The sequence below is a fragment of the Antedon mediterranea genome, chromosome 1 (genome assembly GCF_964355755.1).
Source record: "Antedon mediterranea chromosome 1, ecAntMedi1.1, whole genome shotgun sequence".
NCBI classification, from domain to species: Eukaryota; Metazoa; Echinodermata; class Crinoidea; order Comatulida; family Antedonidae; genus Antedon; species Antedon mediterranea.
In genome coordinates this window covers 18,673,568-18,689,420 of record NC_092670.1, presented here as the reverse complement: position 1 = coordinate 18,689,420, position 15,853 = coordinate 18,673,568, and the positions used below count along the sequence as shown (strand labels likewise).

Here is a 15,853-nt window from a genome sequence, read left to right as displayed (position 1 = left end):
TTATGTTACAGCGAATGATACAGTACATCATCAACAGTAGTAATTTAAATTTCCATCATTATAAAATACTCAAAAAACATAGAGTAGTTATTAGACAGAGCATGTTGTATAACTCAACAATAATTATGTTGATCTCCTCTTCTCTTGACTGACTCATCCAAAAGCATGATGCCAATGGTGAAATGTTATTGATGTTAAATGACATCTAATGTTTTACAAATATCATTGCATCATTCTATGTTTGATACTGTATCATTAAGTAACAATTTTAGCTATATTACTCGTTTCTCTATCAGAGTTAAATTGCGATCTATCGGAGTTAAATTGCGATCTATCGGAGTTAAATTGCGATCTATCGGAGTTAAATTGCAGTCTATCGGAGTTAAATTATGACCTATCAGAGTTAAATTGCGATCAATCGGAGTTAAATTGCGATCTATCAGAATTAAATTGAGATCTATCAGAGTTAAATTGCGATCTATCCGAGTTAAATTGCGATCTATCAGAGTTAAATTGCGATCTATCGCAGTTAATGAAAGTTGCATTTGGGCTTGTTCTGTTTTCAAACACAAAAATAATACACAGTTTACCCGATATATTTCTGGTGAAGAAGTGCTTGTCTAATACTAAATTCTGAAATCTATAGGTACTGTAAAGTGTAAGGGATAATATTAATAAACTATAATGTTAGAGTATATTGAGACAAAATGTGTTTTTATCTGAACAGTAGTGTAGTGTAATGCAAATTAATTTTAAATCTGTTAATATGGTACACATGTAGATGATAGAGGAAGTACAGTAGTTTATATTATAGCTTTTGATAATTCTTTTAGAAGACCTCAATAAAAATATTCTTTTTAAAACCTTTGAAAAAGAACTAAAATGAATAAAATGTAGTTGCATGCTTCATTAAATTCTGAAGATGAAAGCTTTTTAAAAAAGAAAATAAGTAAATTTTAATCACATGACTTGTATCGAAGTACTGACCTGGTTCTAAGTAAAAAATTGATTACAATTTAAATCTTAAAATGTGAAGTATTTTAAGTAGTTGAATGGATATCTCTACTTGTAATTTATATATGCACAGCTAGATCAACACTTGAGGCAGAAATGGGCAATACCTGTCAGCAAAGTAAATGTACTGTACTAGTGTGATCAAATGTACAGATGTATTAAATTGTCAAATTTACATTTATAAATCATTCCATCGAAATGTTTAAATTTGAAACATAGACCAAATGCAACAAGAAACATAGACCAAATGCAACAAGAAACATAGACCAAATGCAACAAGAAACATTTCTTACAAAAAACGCCGCTCATCTCATGATAACTACCATTTACATGCATCTCAAAATGTATCAGCAAATGTTTTCATAGACTCTTTTTTCCCAGACGTGTTTTAGGGTGTGCACATGCCCAGTCTGAGTTTCCAAATACCCATTTTCGTAGTAAACTATAAGCTACCACATGGTAACTGTTTCCTAATGCTTTCTTCTCTTTAGGAGCGGCGTGAACAGTTTGAAAAAAGTATCAACACTACTAAAATAAGTGTTCACACAGAAGCATTATCAAACTTTGAAATGTGCTTGTGCATGTGTGACGACATCAAATGTACAGAGGCAGGTATTGAATTGGAAAATTTTCATTTAGCTCATTTCACTTTTAAGGTTAAAATATGCAAAATTGTATTATTCAAGTCTCAATAGCAATCACTGTACAAACATGGCATCAAATAAAATCAAAGCCTCTCTTTTTACAAAATTGGATCCATGGCCGAGTATGGTATTGGCAGTGTGGGTACGCAGTTTAGCAATACCCTAATCTGGAAGTGTGAATTCATGTGAATCAAACTTCTTACTACGCAACACTTGAAGTTTTAAATATTAAGCTTAACATGCCATAAATAGCTACTGGTCAGATTGGGTCAAGTGGTCCCATACAGGATGTAATCTATATTGTATAGAGTCCATATAATGAAACCACAAATACTTGCTTTATATAAAAAGCAGTCTTTAGTATAGTGTGCCTATGGATACAGTGCAAAGTACGGTTAGTGTGTTCAATTCCCTATTAAGTTTATTAACTATTCTAAAGTGTTTCTTTATCATAGGTTATATTGTCATTTTACAAAAAAAGGCCAAAAATGCCAGAAAACAATTTATGGTTCAGCAGTATAATTTATTCATTATGGATATTGATAATAGTTTTTCTAAAATAGACTTCTTCAAATTGTATCAATTATACCATGTATTTACCAAGTATACTGTTTAATTACATACTCTAGTATTCAGTACAATAACAGTATTGTATGATTTTCTATACAGTATGGTAAGGTCAAGTACCAGTTTTTGCCATCTCCACACCACAGGGGTTGATGTTGACGCACCAGGTTATTTAATACTAAGCTTCAATTTAACAAACAAACTATTTGTAGCTTTGTAATAGAACCAAGAATGTAGACACAAATGTTACTACTTTTTACCTCACGTCAAAAACCAAAACAAACGAACCATTTGTAGTGCATAGATAGAACCAAGAGTGTAGATATAATAATTATGTTCTTCCTCTTTACCTAATGTCAAATAGCCACAAAACAAACCATTTGTAGCTTATAGAACCAAGAATATAGACACAATATGTACCTACTCTTCAAAAAGTAAAAAAAAATAACCATTTTTAGTGTGTAACTAAGAACGTAGACAAATACACTATTCTTATAGATAGAACCAAGAATGTAGACATAATATTGTTCCTACTACAGTATTTACTTCAAGTCAAAAAAGCCAAAAACATGCAAACCATTTGTAGCGTATAGATAAAACCAAGAACGTAGACATATGTTCAACTCCTTACCTCACTTCAAAAGGCCAAAAACAAACAAGCCATTTGTAAATTTATTGTACTATAGACCAATTATTTATAGCGTTGAATACAATAAAGGCATACTGTACAGTTTTTCATCAACATTTTGTTTATTAAAGCAATATCGTAACACTCTCACAAGTGTGTAAAGAAATTACCAACACACTACCAAGTTCTGGTACTGGTACACTGTACAGTACAACACTAACACCATAGTCACCACAACCACAAATAAAACTTGTTATTTATTTGTGACCCAAAAAAAACACAACCACAATTTGCCTTATTTATTTATTTATTTATTTGGAATTACACCTTTAGATCGGTGGCACACTTAGCACAAAGGTGCATCCTTCACAATATAAAATATAACAATTAACAGAAAAGTAAAAAAAGGCAAAAGCAACTATCAACCCCTATCCTACCCCCCCCCCCCCCCAATTTACATCGATACATACAGTAGATGCCTTATAAATTAGTTCTTTGTATTAAATAGCATCCAACAACAAATTAAAACCAGCCATTGCTATTTCTACAAACTCAATTGCTAAAAACAAATTAAATTGTAACCAGTCTATTGTATTATAATAGCTATTTGTTGTTACAATAGTACAACAAGTAAAAATAAATTAAAGTTGTAACCACCCGTTGCATTATGATGATTGTTACAAAAAGTATGAGTAAAAACAAATTATATTTTAACCATGGATAGCTATATAATTTGTTATTAGATATAGCAAGCACTTCAATTCAACTCATGCGAATCAAACATAATCCTTAATATTGCCTTGCAAAGCGTCAACTATTTCCTGCAGGCGTTCCTATACATATCTGTTGTGCGTACAGTATTTGGCAACCGCAAACTACAAAGTACATTGTACCTGGGTATATAAAAAAACCTTCATCAAACACTGAAGGTCAAAGTCCCTTATAGATAATTATATAGTTTAGATAATATACAGTTTTGTATTAAACTCTATAGGTGTTGGTGTTACTGTTAAGTACCAACTAACCACAAACATAGTATAGTAATGTTTTTCCGTGACCACTGACATTCCTTAGGGCTTTTTAAGCACGCTTTTCGGTTTATTTTTGGTTACAAAATTTAGTTTTTTAACAATTAACAAATGTATTAATATTATATCTATTTTTGTCTGTACAGTAAGATTGCCAAATAGAGGATTTTGTTGTTTAATAGTTGTTCTTTTCATATTGTTTTGAAAGGTGGAGTTGCTATATGGGGTGGGGATATAGTAGGTTGTGTTTAAACATCTATTCTGATTGGTCTTTCATCATAAGTAGAAAAAACTGTCCAAGTACTGTCCAAGATTTGACACTAGTGTTAATGACAGTAATCACATTCTACCACAGCCACAGTTTACAACGAAATCTTCTGTAAAGTAAACTCACATGTGAAGATTTTAAGCATGTACTTAAGCAAAGTGCATTCTTCAGATATTTCTCATTATATTTACTTTACTTATCAAGTATCATAGGTGACGGGACTTGCCCTCTACTCAAAAGCTAATTAAGAACATTACTTGCAAGATGATATCCATGTATAACAATCAATTACCCAAGATTTAACGATTTAAAGGAATTACCACCGCTTTAATTGACATCGTTTTCATGTGATTAGCAAGAAATTGCCGTCATAAACATGGATAATTTGGAGTCAAACTGTTCATAGGCAATTTCCATAAAGGTAGGTCTTGAAAGATACTGCAGAGAAAACACATTAGAAGGATTCTAAAATCTTACAATGTTATATAGTAGAACCTCCCTCCTCTTTCAGCAGAGCTTCTTTCTTCGATATACCATATCATATAACACATGGAATTCTTTACCTTACCACATTGTTTCAAGCTCACTTTTAAACGAACATATGAGTCTATGACTCGCACATAAAAACTATGAAAGCAGACAGCCTATACGAGTAATACTCTTTGCCTCCATATTTCACGTAAACACAACTATTCAAGGAAAAACCTAATGTACATTGAGGGGACATTCTCTCATCCCAAGGGTGTTCTTTCTACTACAGTAGAGTACTACATTTCTCTATTTTTAATACAGTACAGTAAATCATACATTTTTGACAAGACAAAATCAGGTTTAGGAATTTTTTTTTCTTCAAAACCATGATTTCAACAAAATAAAAAATTTATTGAAAAAATTGTCGTCATAGTGCCTTCAAATAACATGAAATATAAAATGTTATAATAATAAATAAATATGAAAGAGATTGTAATGTAATGTTAATTATTGACAACAGATTTTTGAAAATCTATGAAAGTTATCACATGCAGAGAGAATCAACAACCAATCCCTCCATGTCCCAGTTTGCAATTCGTAACAATCAATAAAACCGTAAATTAGCAAAGATTTCCGCGCTTCACTGAACATCCATGGATCATATTAACGAATTGTATTGAATTAAAAACCTCAAATAATTTTTCAGCAACAAAGCGATTTAATGAAGCTTGCGCAAGAGGATTCCGAAAGACATGACACCTATCGTGACGGATTCATCGATGAATAAACACTAATCCCATCTACTCGCATTCGAACGTGACAAGTGCAGACCAAGTGCTGAATGTATTTAACGCTTATTTTGCCACTAATTCAGTGAAAACAACACTAGTGCCATTGCACAGTACTGTACTGAATCCCACTAATAAACCCTATACAGTTGTATTTAAACAGTAGTTTTAGATTTACTTTTAAAATAAAAATATAAACTATTCCCCACCGGCCATGGATCACTGAAAGTCACCCCCACCCCCCCCCCCCCCCACCCCCGCTGATAGTCACCCATTGATGGTCACCCAATGAGCACAAAGTACATTCTCACTATAAACTAACACCTGGTAGTACTGATAATATCTACAAATCTAGTTAGCAAAACATGTATAAACTGGACAATACTCTCACTGACCAATTGCAAACTAACTGCTCTACAGTACGATAGATAACTATCTATAGATAACTATCTTTAATTTGTAACTGGCAAATCAAAAACAAGTCTGTATAGTATCATTGTATGTAAACTATTACTGACCACTGAGCAAATTAAACTCTGCCCACTGACCACTATGTTAACTCACTATGGACAGAGTTCACCTAAAGGTTACTTCTCTCCTGTGTCCAATTATTTTGTACAAAGCCATTATTATTTTGACCAGTTGTTAGGCTTATCATACATAATGAAATAATTTCCAATAAAATTTTAAATACAGAGAAAAGTACTTTATTACAGTGCTATATCAAACACCCTCAAATTCTATAGAAATTGCATACAATTTCAATATTTTGCTCATTTAATTTGTGTAATAAAGAACAGTAAAATTCTTTCATGACAAAGGTTAAAGTTGATATAGAGTTCAGGCCAGATTCAGTAAACAAAATAATACATCATGATTACAACATTTTAACCAATACAAAATTACAAAATGTTCCATTCCCATGGCATTGAATGATGATATTAGAACTGTAATGTATCAGTATGCAATTTATTCTATGGGAACACAACATCTCTAACATAATTAATATACTCTCAAGCTTTCCGGTTATCCATTATTTTCCTGTTCCCATGTTTTCACTTCCTTCTACGATATTCCCATATTCTGCATTGTCCTTTCTTCCTCTTTCTCTTTGCATAAAATGTTGACCAACTTTTTAATTACTCTACATTTATTACTATTATTGCTAGAGCAGTAAATAGTGGTATCTAATATTAATAAATATTGACCAGAAATTACCAATTTATAACATTCTGCATACACTGATTAAAACCCTGTTCGCACTGGACATGGCAAGTATGTACCTACAGTAAAATATGGATACTTTTGACCATTGTTCACACTTGGATTATTCACACTATTTAACTGTTTTTTTATATTCATAATAATAGTGGATAGTTTTACGGACACTGTGATATGTTTCTGGATAGATAGTGGTCGGTAAAATTAACCAAGGGTTTGGTTAATTTAACCATGCGAATTGCAGCCATCTTCTGGATAGGACTTTCGTTCGTCAATTGAGCGTTGACTCGCTTAATTTGATGAATTGAAGTCCAGTGTGATTGACGCTTAAGAGGTTTGCAAACATAAGAACAATCAATTATTTTACCAATTTCTACGGTTTTGTAATTTCACACTTAAGTTACAAATTTAAGAAGTTTTATAAATTGGTTGTTGATATTGAACGAGCAGCTAAATCTGTGATTTCCATTTATGGTCATTCCATAAAAGGGCAAACATAACTTATTCATGTTTACATTTCATGTTTTTTAAATGTCAGAGTTGACTATTGAAATAAAATGGAGAGATATATTTGCTAGTTAACAAATTTGGTACACATGCTGTCATGATTGAACATATTGTTTAATCAAAATTTTGAAGTTGAATATCCTCCACAATGAAATTAACTCCAAATACAGCACACCAATACATTTATTTATTAAATATTACATTACAGAAACTTTTATATAGTCTTTGTATTTTTCAACAAAAAGATAGAATATATATTAAAAGTCTTAAGCTCTGTCTAACACTCTGTCTAACACATCTTTATGTGAGGAGGTGATATGATGTGCCCATATGGACTTGATGATATCACTACCATATTTAAGCATATCACTACCATATTTGGGCACGTCACACTTTTTTTGTCAAACTAGTTTGATAGTGTAGACAGAGCTTTTTTAATTCATTTACATTTTTTATGAACCTACTGTACAGTATACAGTACTACGATCACATTCACAACAGACTGTGGCCAAGCAATTTTTAATTTATTTTAAGTAAAGTACTGTACAATACTGTATGTTTTTCCTAAACTTAATTAATTAAGGCAATTATTGTAATTAAGATAACAGATACCTGTATTATTACCTGTAGTGTTTAAAACAATAGGTTATTGCTTACAGGGGTAAACTACAGCAGGAAATGCTGTTTGGAATGTAAAGTAAGCAAACTGAAATATTTAAAGGTTAAGTGACTAAGGTCAGGTGGCCTTGGGGAGGTACACTGCAAAGTCAATGATCTTCAGTGGGTTGTTGTACACTACAGCTGCTGCTGATGGACTAAACTAAATTACCAGTTTGTTCAGGTCAGGCCTAGCTGGTCAGCAGTAGTCCAGGTGAATATTTGCTGGATACAGGTCATTATATTTTACTATGGCTAGACAGGTTACGCACAGTATTATGTTAATAGTCTACTGTATGCCTACTGCAAAGGCTACTGTACACTCACTGCAATGTTGTACAGTATTATAGTAGTACTGTACTGTACAGTATATTTTACTGTAAATACTGGACCACACCATCTATGGCTGTATATGTACAGTACACTTACTGCAATGTTGTACAGTATTATTATAGTAGTACAGATAGTACTGTATATATTACTGTAAATACTGGACCACACCATCTACGGCTGTATATGTACAGTACACTTACTGCCATGTTGTACAGTATTATAGTAGTACAGTACTGTATATATTACTGTAAATACTGGACCACACCATCTACTGTATGGCTGTATATGTACAGTACACTTAATGCAATGTTGTACAGTATTATAGTAGTACAGTACTGTATATATTACTGTAAATACTGGACCACACCATCTATGGCTGTATATGTACAGTACACTTACTGCAATGTTGTACAGTATTATAGTAGTACAGTACTGTATATATTACTGTAAATACTGGACCACACCATCTATGGTTGTATATGTACAGTACACTTACTGCAATGTTGTACTGCACAGTTTAGTACAGTTTACACCTACAGTTGTATGTACAGTACATAACATAACTACTGTACACAGTAAAAGGGAAAGTAAAGGACATACATTGATATTAAGTGTAATAACTACAACTTATCAAACATTCACATAATTATATTTGACGTCGTCATCAGTTGCGTCATGGCGCACTTCTTTAAGCCGATCACTCAAGTGAGCAATTTTGCAATAACTTTTTTTTCAATGAATCCATTCAAATTCACTGAACATGACAAGTCCTATCCCCTTTAAAATCTTGATTTGAAAAGAATTATAATAAAAGAAATGAAATATAACGCAACTTGAGCTTAAAATTCAATTTTTACTGTATTTGATTGAAATTTGATTAGTGATAACACGTTTTAACCAAGAGATGGACCATATTTTTTGTTCTGTCTCTGGGCCCGCAATTGTTCATACATGTATACTAGTTTCTTCTGGGTTAGAAGAAATATTGAATTTTAATGTGTTTTCAGCAATAAAATAACTACAAAAAATAATTAAACATAAGCAGATTTACTATATAAACATGTTGTATGACCATCTGTAGTCATAAATTATTATATTTTTTTTCAAAAAGGAAGAGGAATCACCGCTTCAATATCCACTTCATATCTTTGGACATCTCGACCCAATGATAAATAGATACTGTCCGAAACTCACCACCTCCCATTTTTTGAGGTTTTTATTCCAACTAAATCATCTCCCCACTGTTTGTTGTACAGTATGAATCCCTATTATTTATTGGAATAAAAATTCCATGAAAAATGAAAACAGTTTCAAAAGTAAAAATATACATACCCTCCCCTTGTGAGATGGATTTGAGAAATCGATTCCTGGCGCTATATACAGATATCCACACAGCAAGACAATCTTTGGTTTCTAAAAAGCAATGCAAAAATAATTGAATCATTTTAAATCAAATTATAACAAAATAAGAGTTGATATAAATTCTTTTGACAACAACAGATAGTGTGCAATTAATGAGATCTACTCTATCGACCACCATATTTGGAAATCCTTGGTGACAGCATCATTACCATGACGACGACATGTGAACAGTGTCATGATAGGTTTATTACCATGGAGATATCATTTAACACTGTCAACACTAACATTTAGTTAGTAGGATGATGTTTCATGAGTTGCCAACAGCAACCAAAAGTCAAGAAACTTTAAAACATAGAATACTTTGTTTTATACTTGAAATTTGACGGTGAACATAAACATTCTCTTTGGACTATTCCATTCCATTCTATTAAGTATTTCACTTTAACTCAATAAATATTTATTATTAAATTGTATTCACTTTAGATAGATTTTTTAAATTTTAAAGGTGCAGTAAGTGTTTCACTTAGCCTAAGCGTGAATGGTGAATACAGCCACTGGTGCTTAACAATTTCATAAACACAACATACTGTATAATTATGTTGTTGGTATTCAATTGTATTACAGTACATACACTGAGATTGAACTACATGTGTCCTGAACATTACTGGGTTAACTTCATAGCAATATTCATGCCAACACCTGTTACTTCAATGATATAATACCAAGTTGTTTAATTTCATTTGAAAACATTAAATGTATTTATAGTATGAACACCAAGTATGCACTAGAGTTTTCAAGAATTTCAGAATATTAACTATATTTACGTATTAAAATTGTTATGTACAGTATTCAATACTATTTTTTTGTTTAAAAAAAAAATAGTTTCATAATTGGAGTATTGGCCATGTCTGTTTAGCGACCACTGGCTTCTTGACACGGCGGGGTACTGTACATTAGTACAGTACATACAGTAACTTACAAAGACTGAAGTGTGAACAATATTAAATCTTTCACCAGACATTCGCAGGTCTATAAATTCATTAACTTTTCAATCGTTTAAAAATTTGATCTAACTGTATTTTTCTCTTGCTTCTTGTGATATTGTAGTCTTTAAAAACGTTTTCATAATTTTCCATTTTTATTGTTTATATTTGTAATTTGTGTTAACTGGACTTCAAGGAAGAACAATGTACAAATATTGAATGAATATTCAGAATAAAGAAAGATTTCTATCTATCTATTGTTTTGCGAGAATATTCAGTCTTTTTTAAAAGTGTTTGTCTTTTTGCTCTTTCCGTACAGGTACAGTAGTAGTTGAGAAACAATGTATAAATATTGTCGTGTCAATACACAATGTTCTGTACAAAAACATTCCTAGAAGATTTTATAAAACATCGAAACGAAACTGCAGTAATGGGTATTTCTGTGTATAACACATTTTTAGGTACATATGAACAGGACTCGTACCACTGGGCCTCACAACATGAAATAGGTATTTACCTAATTCAAAATACTGTATAATCATCAGGATAATTCAAAGGTATCTATCAATAACTAAAGCTAATATGCTGGTATGCTGTCATGGGGAAAGTACAATTACAGTACAAGTCTACATGAATAAATCTAAACAAATTGTTATTATTATGCATATTCATTTTAAATGTCAAAATCGACAATCACACTTGCTTGCTTGATGATCAGAATTTTTGTTAACAACAATTCCTATATTTAATATCTACTTTTTTAACACTATTTTTTACATTATTTGAATTCATTTGTAATACCTTTCATTTATAATATACAGTATAGTAGAATCTCCTGTCAAGTGGGATACACTGTTACGTACAGTAGTTCTTCCCAATTGTATACTGTACCTATCCCAACACAGTACTGTATACCAACATAGAGAAGTGACTATACTATAGTTCACTATAATATCTCTATGATACCAACCACTTATAACTTAATTTATAGATCTACAAAATTGGCTAAATAGTATTACAGCAACACAGTATGCTGAATAAGTTGCATTCATTGCTTCAATAATGAAATAAAATCTTAATATAAATACAGTCAACAACACAGTGGACAATATGGCCATGGGCATAATGTGTAACAACAAATGGCTGTATTATTACTCAACAAATACAATCCCTCTTACAGTGCAATAACCCTTTATACATTGTCTATAGTATCAGTATTCAGTCACTGTCTATTTATCAATTCAATTAAACTAATATAAATTGTATTGAATTTGGATGATATCTCTTTTTTTGCTATTCAAATTCATCAGTTAAGTTCTGCTCTATTTACCATTTTGTTTAATACAGTTGGACAAATGTTCTGCCCTATTTACAGTACAGGTCAAATAAATGTTCTTCCCTATATAGTCAGTTTACAGTAGGCCTATTTAAATTACAGCATACCCTATTGTTTAAAAGTTTGTTGCAGGCAAAGTACTGTATAGTAAACACTACTGTACTGTATACTGTATTAGTTTGTTAGCATGTGTTGGCAAATGAAAATGAAGTACTGTATGGTTGCGAATGTCTCGTAATTTTGCTTGTTAAGCTCTGTCTACACTATAAAACTAGTTTGTCAAAGAAAGTGTGATGTGCCAAAATATGGTAGTGATATGCCCAAATATGGTAGCGATATGACATCATCTTGTCCATAAATGGGCACATCACATTTTATTGTCACAAAGTTTGATAGTGTAGACAGAGCTTAATTTATTAATAGTCAGTTTACAGTTAGAAATTACTATACTTTCTACTGTACTGTATTAACAATAGAGAATGGAATAATGATTATCACATTTTATTACTAACATGTTAAAACCTCCAGATAGCTGCATTAATGTATATTTTCATTGCAAACAATGTGTCAAATCCATAGCTATATTATAATAACAATGCACATGATTTATTTAAATAAAATAATACCACTTTTGTAATGCATACTAATCTATACAGTATTTGAAAATACATACAGTAAAATCGGTATATTTGCATCCAGTAAATAAAAATCTGTGAATCTGTGACCATTAAACAAGACCTACATTTCATGGGAGCATTCTTAAAACTGAGAGCCTACAGTATACTCTAACTTATTCGGGCAATGGAATTATAATTATAATTTAAAAAAGGTTATATAACTGTAAAATGTGTACGGCGAGTCCACCTGCAGTACAGCGTGTAAAGTACAGTACTATAATAATCAGTAAATGTACAGTATTTTAGCTCTTACCTAATAACCTACTGTAAATTTCATACTGTACTATAGTCCATGAGTTTTACATTCAAGTACCGTACTGTTACATCCTGATCAGTTTCTTTACCTGCTTTCATTTTCAAGAATTCAATTTTACTGGCCAACTGGAAGATTTTTAATAAAAGCGTGTTATGGATTTTCTTACTGGCCATGGGCCAGCTGACCTATACGAAATCCAAATTGAACACTGCTGTACATTTGAAACTTGGCTGTAAAAATATAAACCATAAAACTTAAATGTATAATCTGCTAGATGACATTTGACATTTTATATTATGCTCAGTTGAATACATCAATTGCTGCCGACAAAAACAATGTAACTTAGTATGATCTCAATTCTCATGGTTTTCAGGTCACTATGGATTGCTAACCAATAGTAGGTAGGTACCTAAATGATTTATTAGTTCCCTATCCTAATTAACTATTTTTAGAAACCAGTCTTAAAATATACTGTTAGTGTTAACCATGATTCTCCCTCTCCGCATTCCTCTTGTCCATTCCTCATGCCAGCTTCCTCCATCAGTAAAAAATGGATCCTGAATCAGACAAGGAGTGAAGGTTACTGTGCGTCATTCTTCCCTATCTTGAATATTGAAAGCCCATTAATCAACAAATTTTACAACAGTATAATTAATAAATTTACATGCCATCATGATAGGATTTCATATTTCTTCAATTATGTCCAACCATCAGACGTAAACAATGGCAATAACATTTGTTATCCAAATTACATTTACATATTTTACTCCAGTTTACAGTACAGAGTCAATAAACACCATTTTCTAACCAGTTTTAATCCTATTCATTAATCAAATTTACATTATAAAAATGCTAGCATCTGTTACTATATACAGTTATTATTTATATAAATATCAGACTACATGTTGAACATGGTGTTAGGATTAAAGGCAGGCCAGATATCTCAGCAGATTAAACCTGTTTCCATAGATAGTATACAATAGTCTGCAATCCCCAGTGATATTCCGTCATAACACAACCCAACAATAAGGGTCCCATAAGGGTACATTTATCCGGTCAAAGACAATCAAAGCTTTGGATTATTGAATGGGCGTTGCTTTCTATAGTTAAGGTCATTCACCTTGTAGGTGTCTTGTACTGTAGCATGTAAGCTAAAACCCACAGTGGAGTTTAATAGCCAAAATCAATGATGCCAGGTATAAAGTCTATACCCAAAACCCACACATTGTTGATAGAAATGCTTGCAGTTGCCAAGTCGTTAAAACAATATTGACTTGTTTTTATATTAACTGCTGCCAGACAAATTTGATTTTAATGGGCCAATCCTACCACAGAATTATTTTGTCACAAATCACAAGCAATTTCCAAGAAACATTTCATAATAAACGACTATAAGTAATTGATAATTCCAAACAAAACATAAACAACTGTGACATCTTTTCTAAGAATTGAAGATTTTGTTTTAATAATTCTATCTACTGTATTTTCCTAAAAATTTACAATTATAAATTAATTACTTTCGTTGATGTACCTGTACAGTACATACAGTGTAGTATACTTAGACAGAAAACTCTACAGGTCTAAAATATCTCTGTTTCCTTGCTTTTCTGTATTTAAATAATGTAGTACTATAGTATACTACTGAAACTTAGCAAACAATTTGGAATTTTTGGGATGCTCAGAACAGAACTCTTGAATTTGTAAAGTACCTGTAGAATCCATTCTAAACTGAAACCAACTAATTACTTATAAAGAGAGTACAGAATGACTAATGTCATACTGTACAACACAAGAGGCAGATAAGATCAGCAAATACCATCTAATATGGTCTTTATTTGTCTTATGCTTGACCCAGAGTGTTGTAGGTCAATCATCTCAAACTGACAACATTATATTTTTTAAAACCTTAGGAAGTTAATACTAATAGTAATGGCATGATACCACCACCACCATAGTGTCAAATTTTATGCAAAATCTTTTCAGAAACTCTGTGTTCACACAGTATCTGTCATTCACGCTATAATATAATATAAATGTTGTAATAAAACTCTGTCTACACTATAAAATAAAACTTTATGCAACAACAAAATATGAGGTGCCAATATATTGACATGATGATGTCATATCACTACCATATTTAAGCATATCACTACAATACTGTATTTGGGCACATCACACTTTTGTCTGGAAAATTAGTTTGATAGTGTAGACAGAGTGGGCCTCCTATCAAGAGCCCCTTGGGGTTTCTTGGAGGTCCCTTTCATCGTTTAAAATATGTTTTACTCCTCGCTTGTTATTGTTTGTTTATGAGATAAAGATTTATCAGGACTGATTGTCTTTGTTTACAGTAAAATTATTTGTTGTATGTATATTAATTTTATTAAAGAGGACCCCTGAATATCAGTTAACCTACTGGACCAAATTGTAAGGGTTACCCTCATTTAAGATGGTTGAAATTTAAAAAAAAAACTAAAATAAAACAAAAATATCTCCATCAACAATGTATTATTTATAGTGTGTGAAATCTCAAAGCAGTGGAAAAGAATGATCTTGCAAACACAGCTGATAGAATTACCTTTTATGGTCAGTCAGTACATACTGTCATAGCATTACTCGTTAAATTTACGAACATACCGATGGATATGTTGGTGTACCAGGTCTGAGTACAAAAATACTCAATCTACAGAAAAGTTCCTAAAGCGATCCGTCTACACCATCAAACTTTATGTGACAACAAAATGCAATGTGCCCATATGGATATGATGATGTCATATCACTACAATAAGCATCACTACCATATTTGAGCATATTCACACTGTTTTTGTCAAACTAGTTTGATAGTGTAGACAGAGCTTAAAAATCCTTTGGTACAGTGCACAGGTACATGTGTACTACTGCACAGCAGCTTTATTAGCACACTGTCTGACCCTCTGTCAATGCTTATAAATACTTAAACTAGATTTCTATCATTTGAATAATTTCAAATCTACAATACCTTTATTAATGCATACTGTAGTGTTTTTTTTACTGTCAGTCATTTTGATAATATATTTTTTTCTCTTTAAAATATTACTCCTACCTATAATAATACCTACTGTGAATATATAATAGTT

At 31.7% G+C, this 15,853-nt stretch overlaps 1 protein-coding gene across 3 annotated transcripts in view; it reads right to left on the bottom strand.

Annotated features, from left to right (window-relative positions):
* LOC140060218 (uncharacterized) overlaps positions 1 to 15,853 on the bottom strand; it is an 80,842-nt gene that overhangs the window by 61,279 nt on the left and 3,710 nt on the right. For all 3 annotated transcript variants that reach the window (XM_072106340.1, XM_072106356.1, XM_072106348.1), the window contains exon 2: positions 9,459 to 9,539. In XM_072106340.1, coding sequence (XP_071962441.1) covers positions 9,459 to 9,539 — 81 coding nt within the window. The remainder of the gene's footprint in view (positions 1 to 9,458; positions 9,540 to 15,853) is intronic.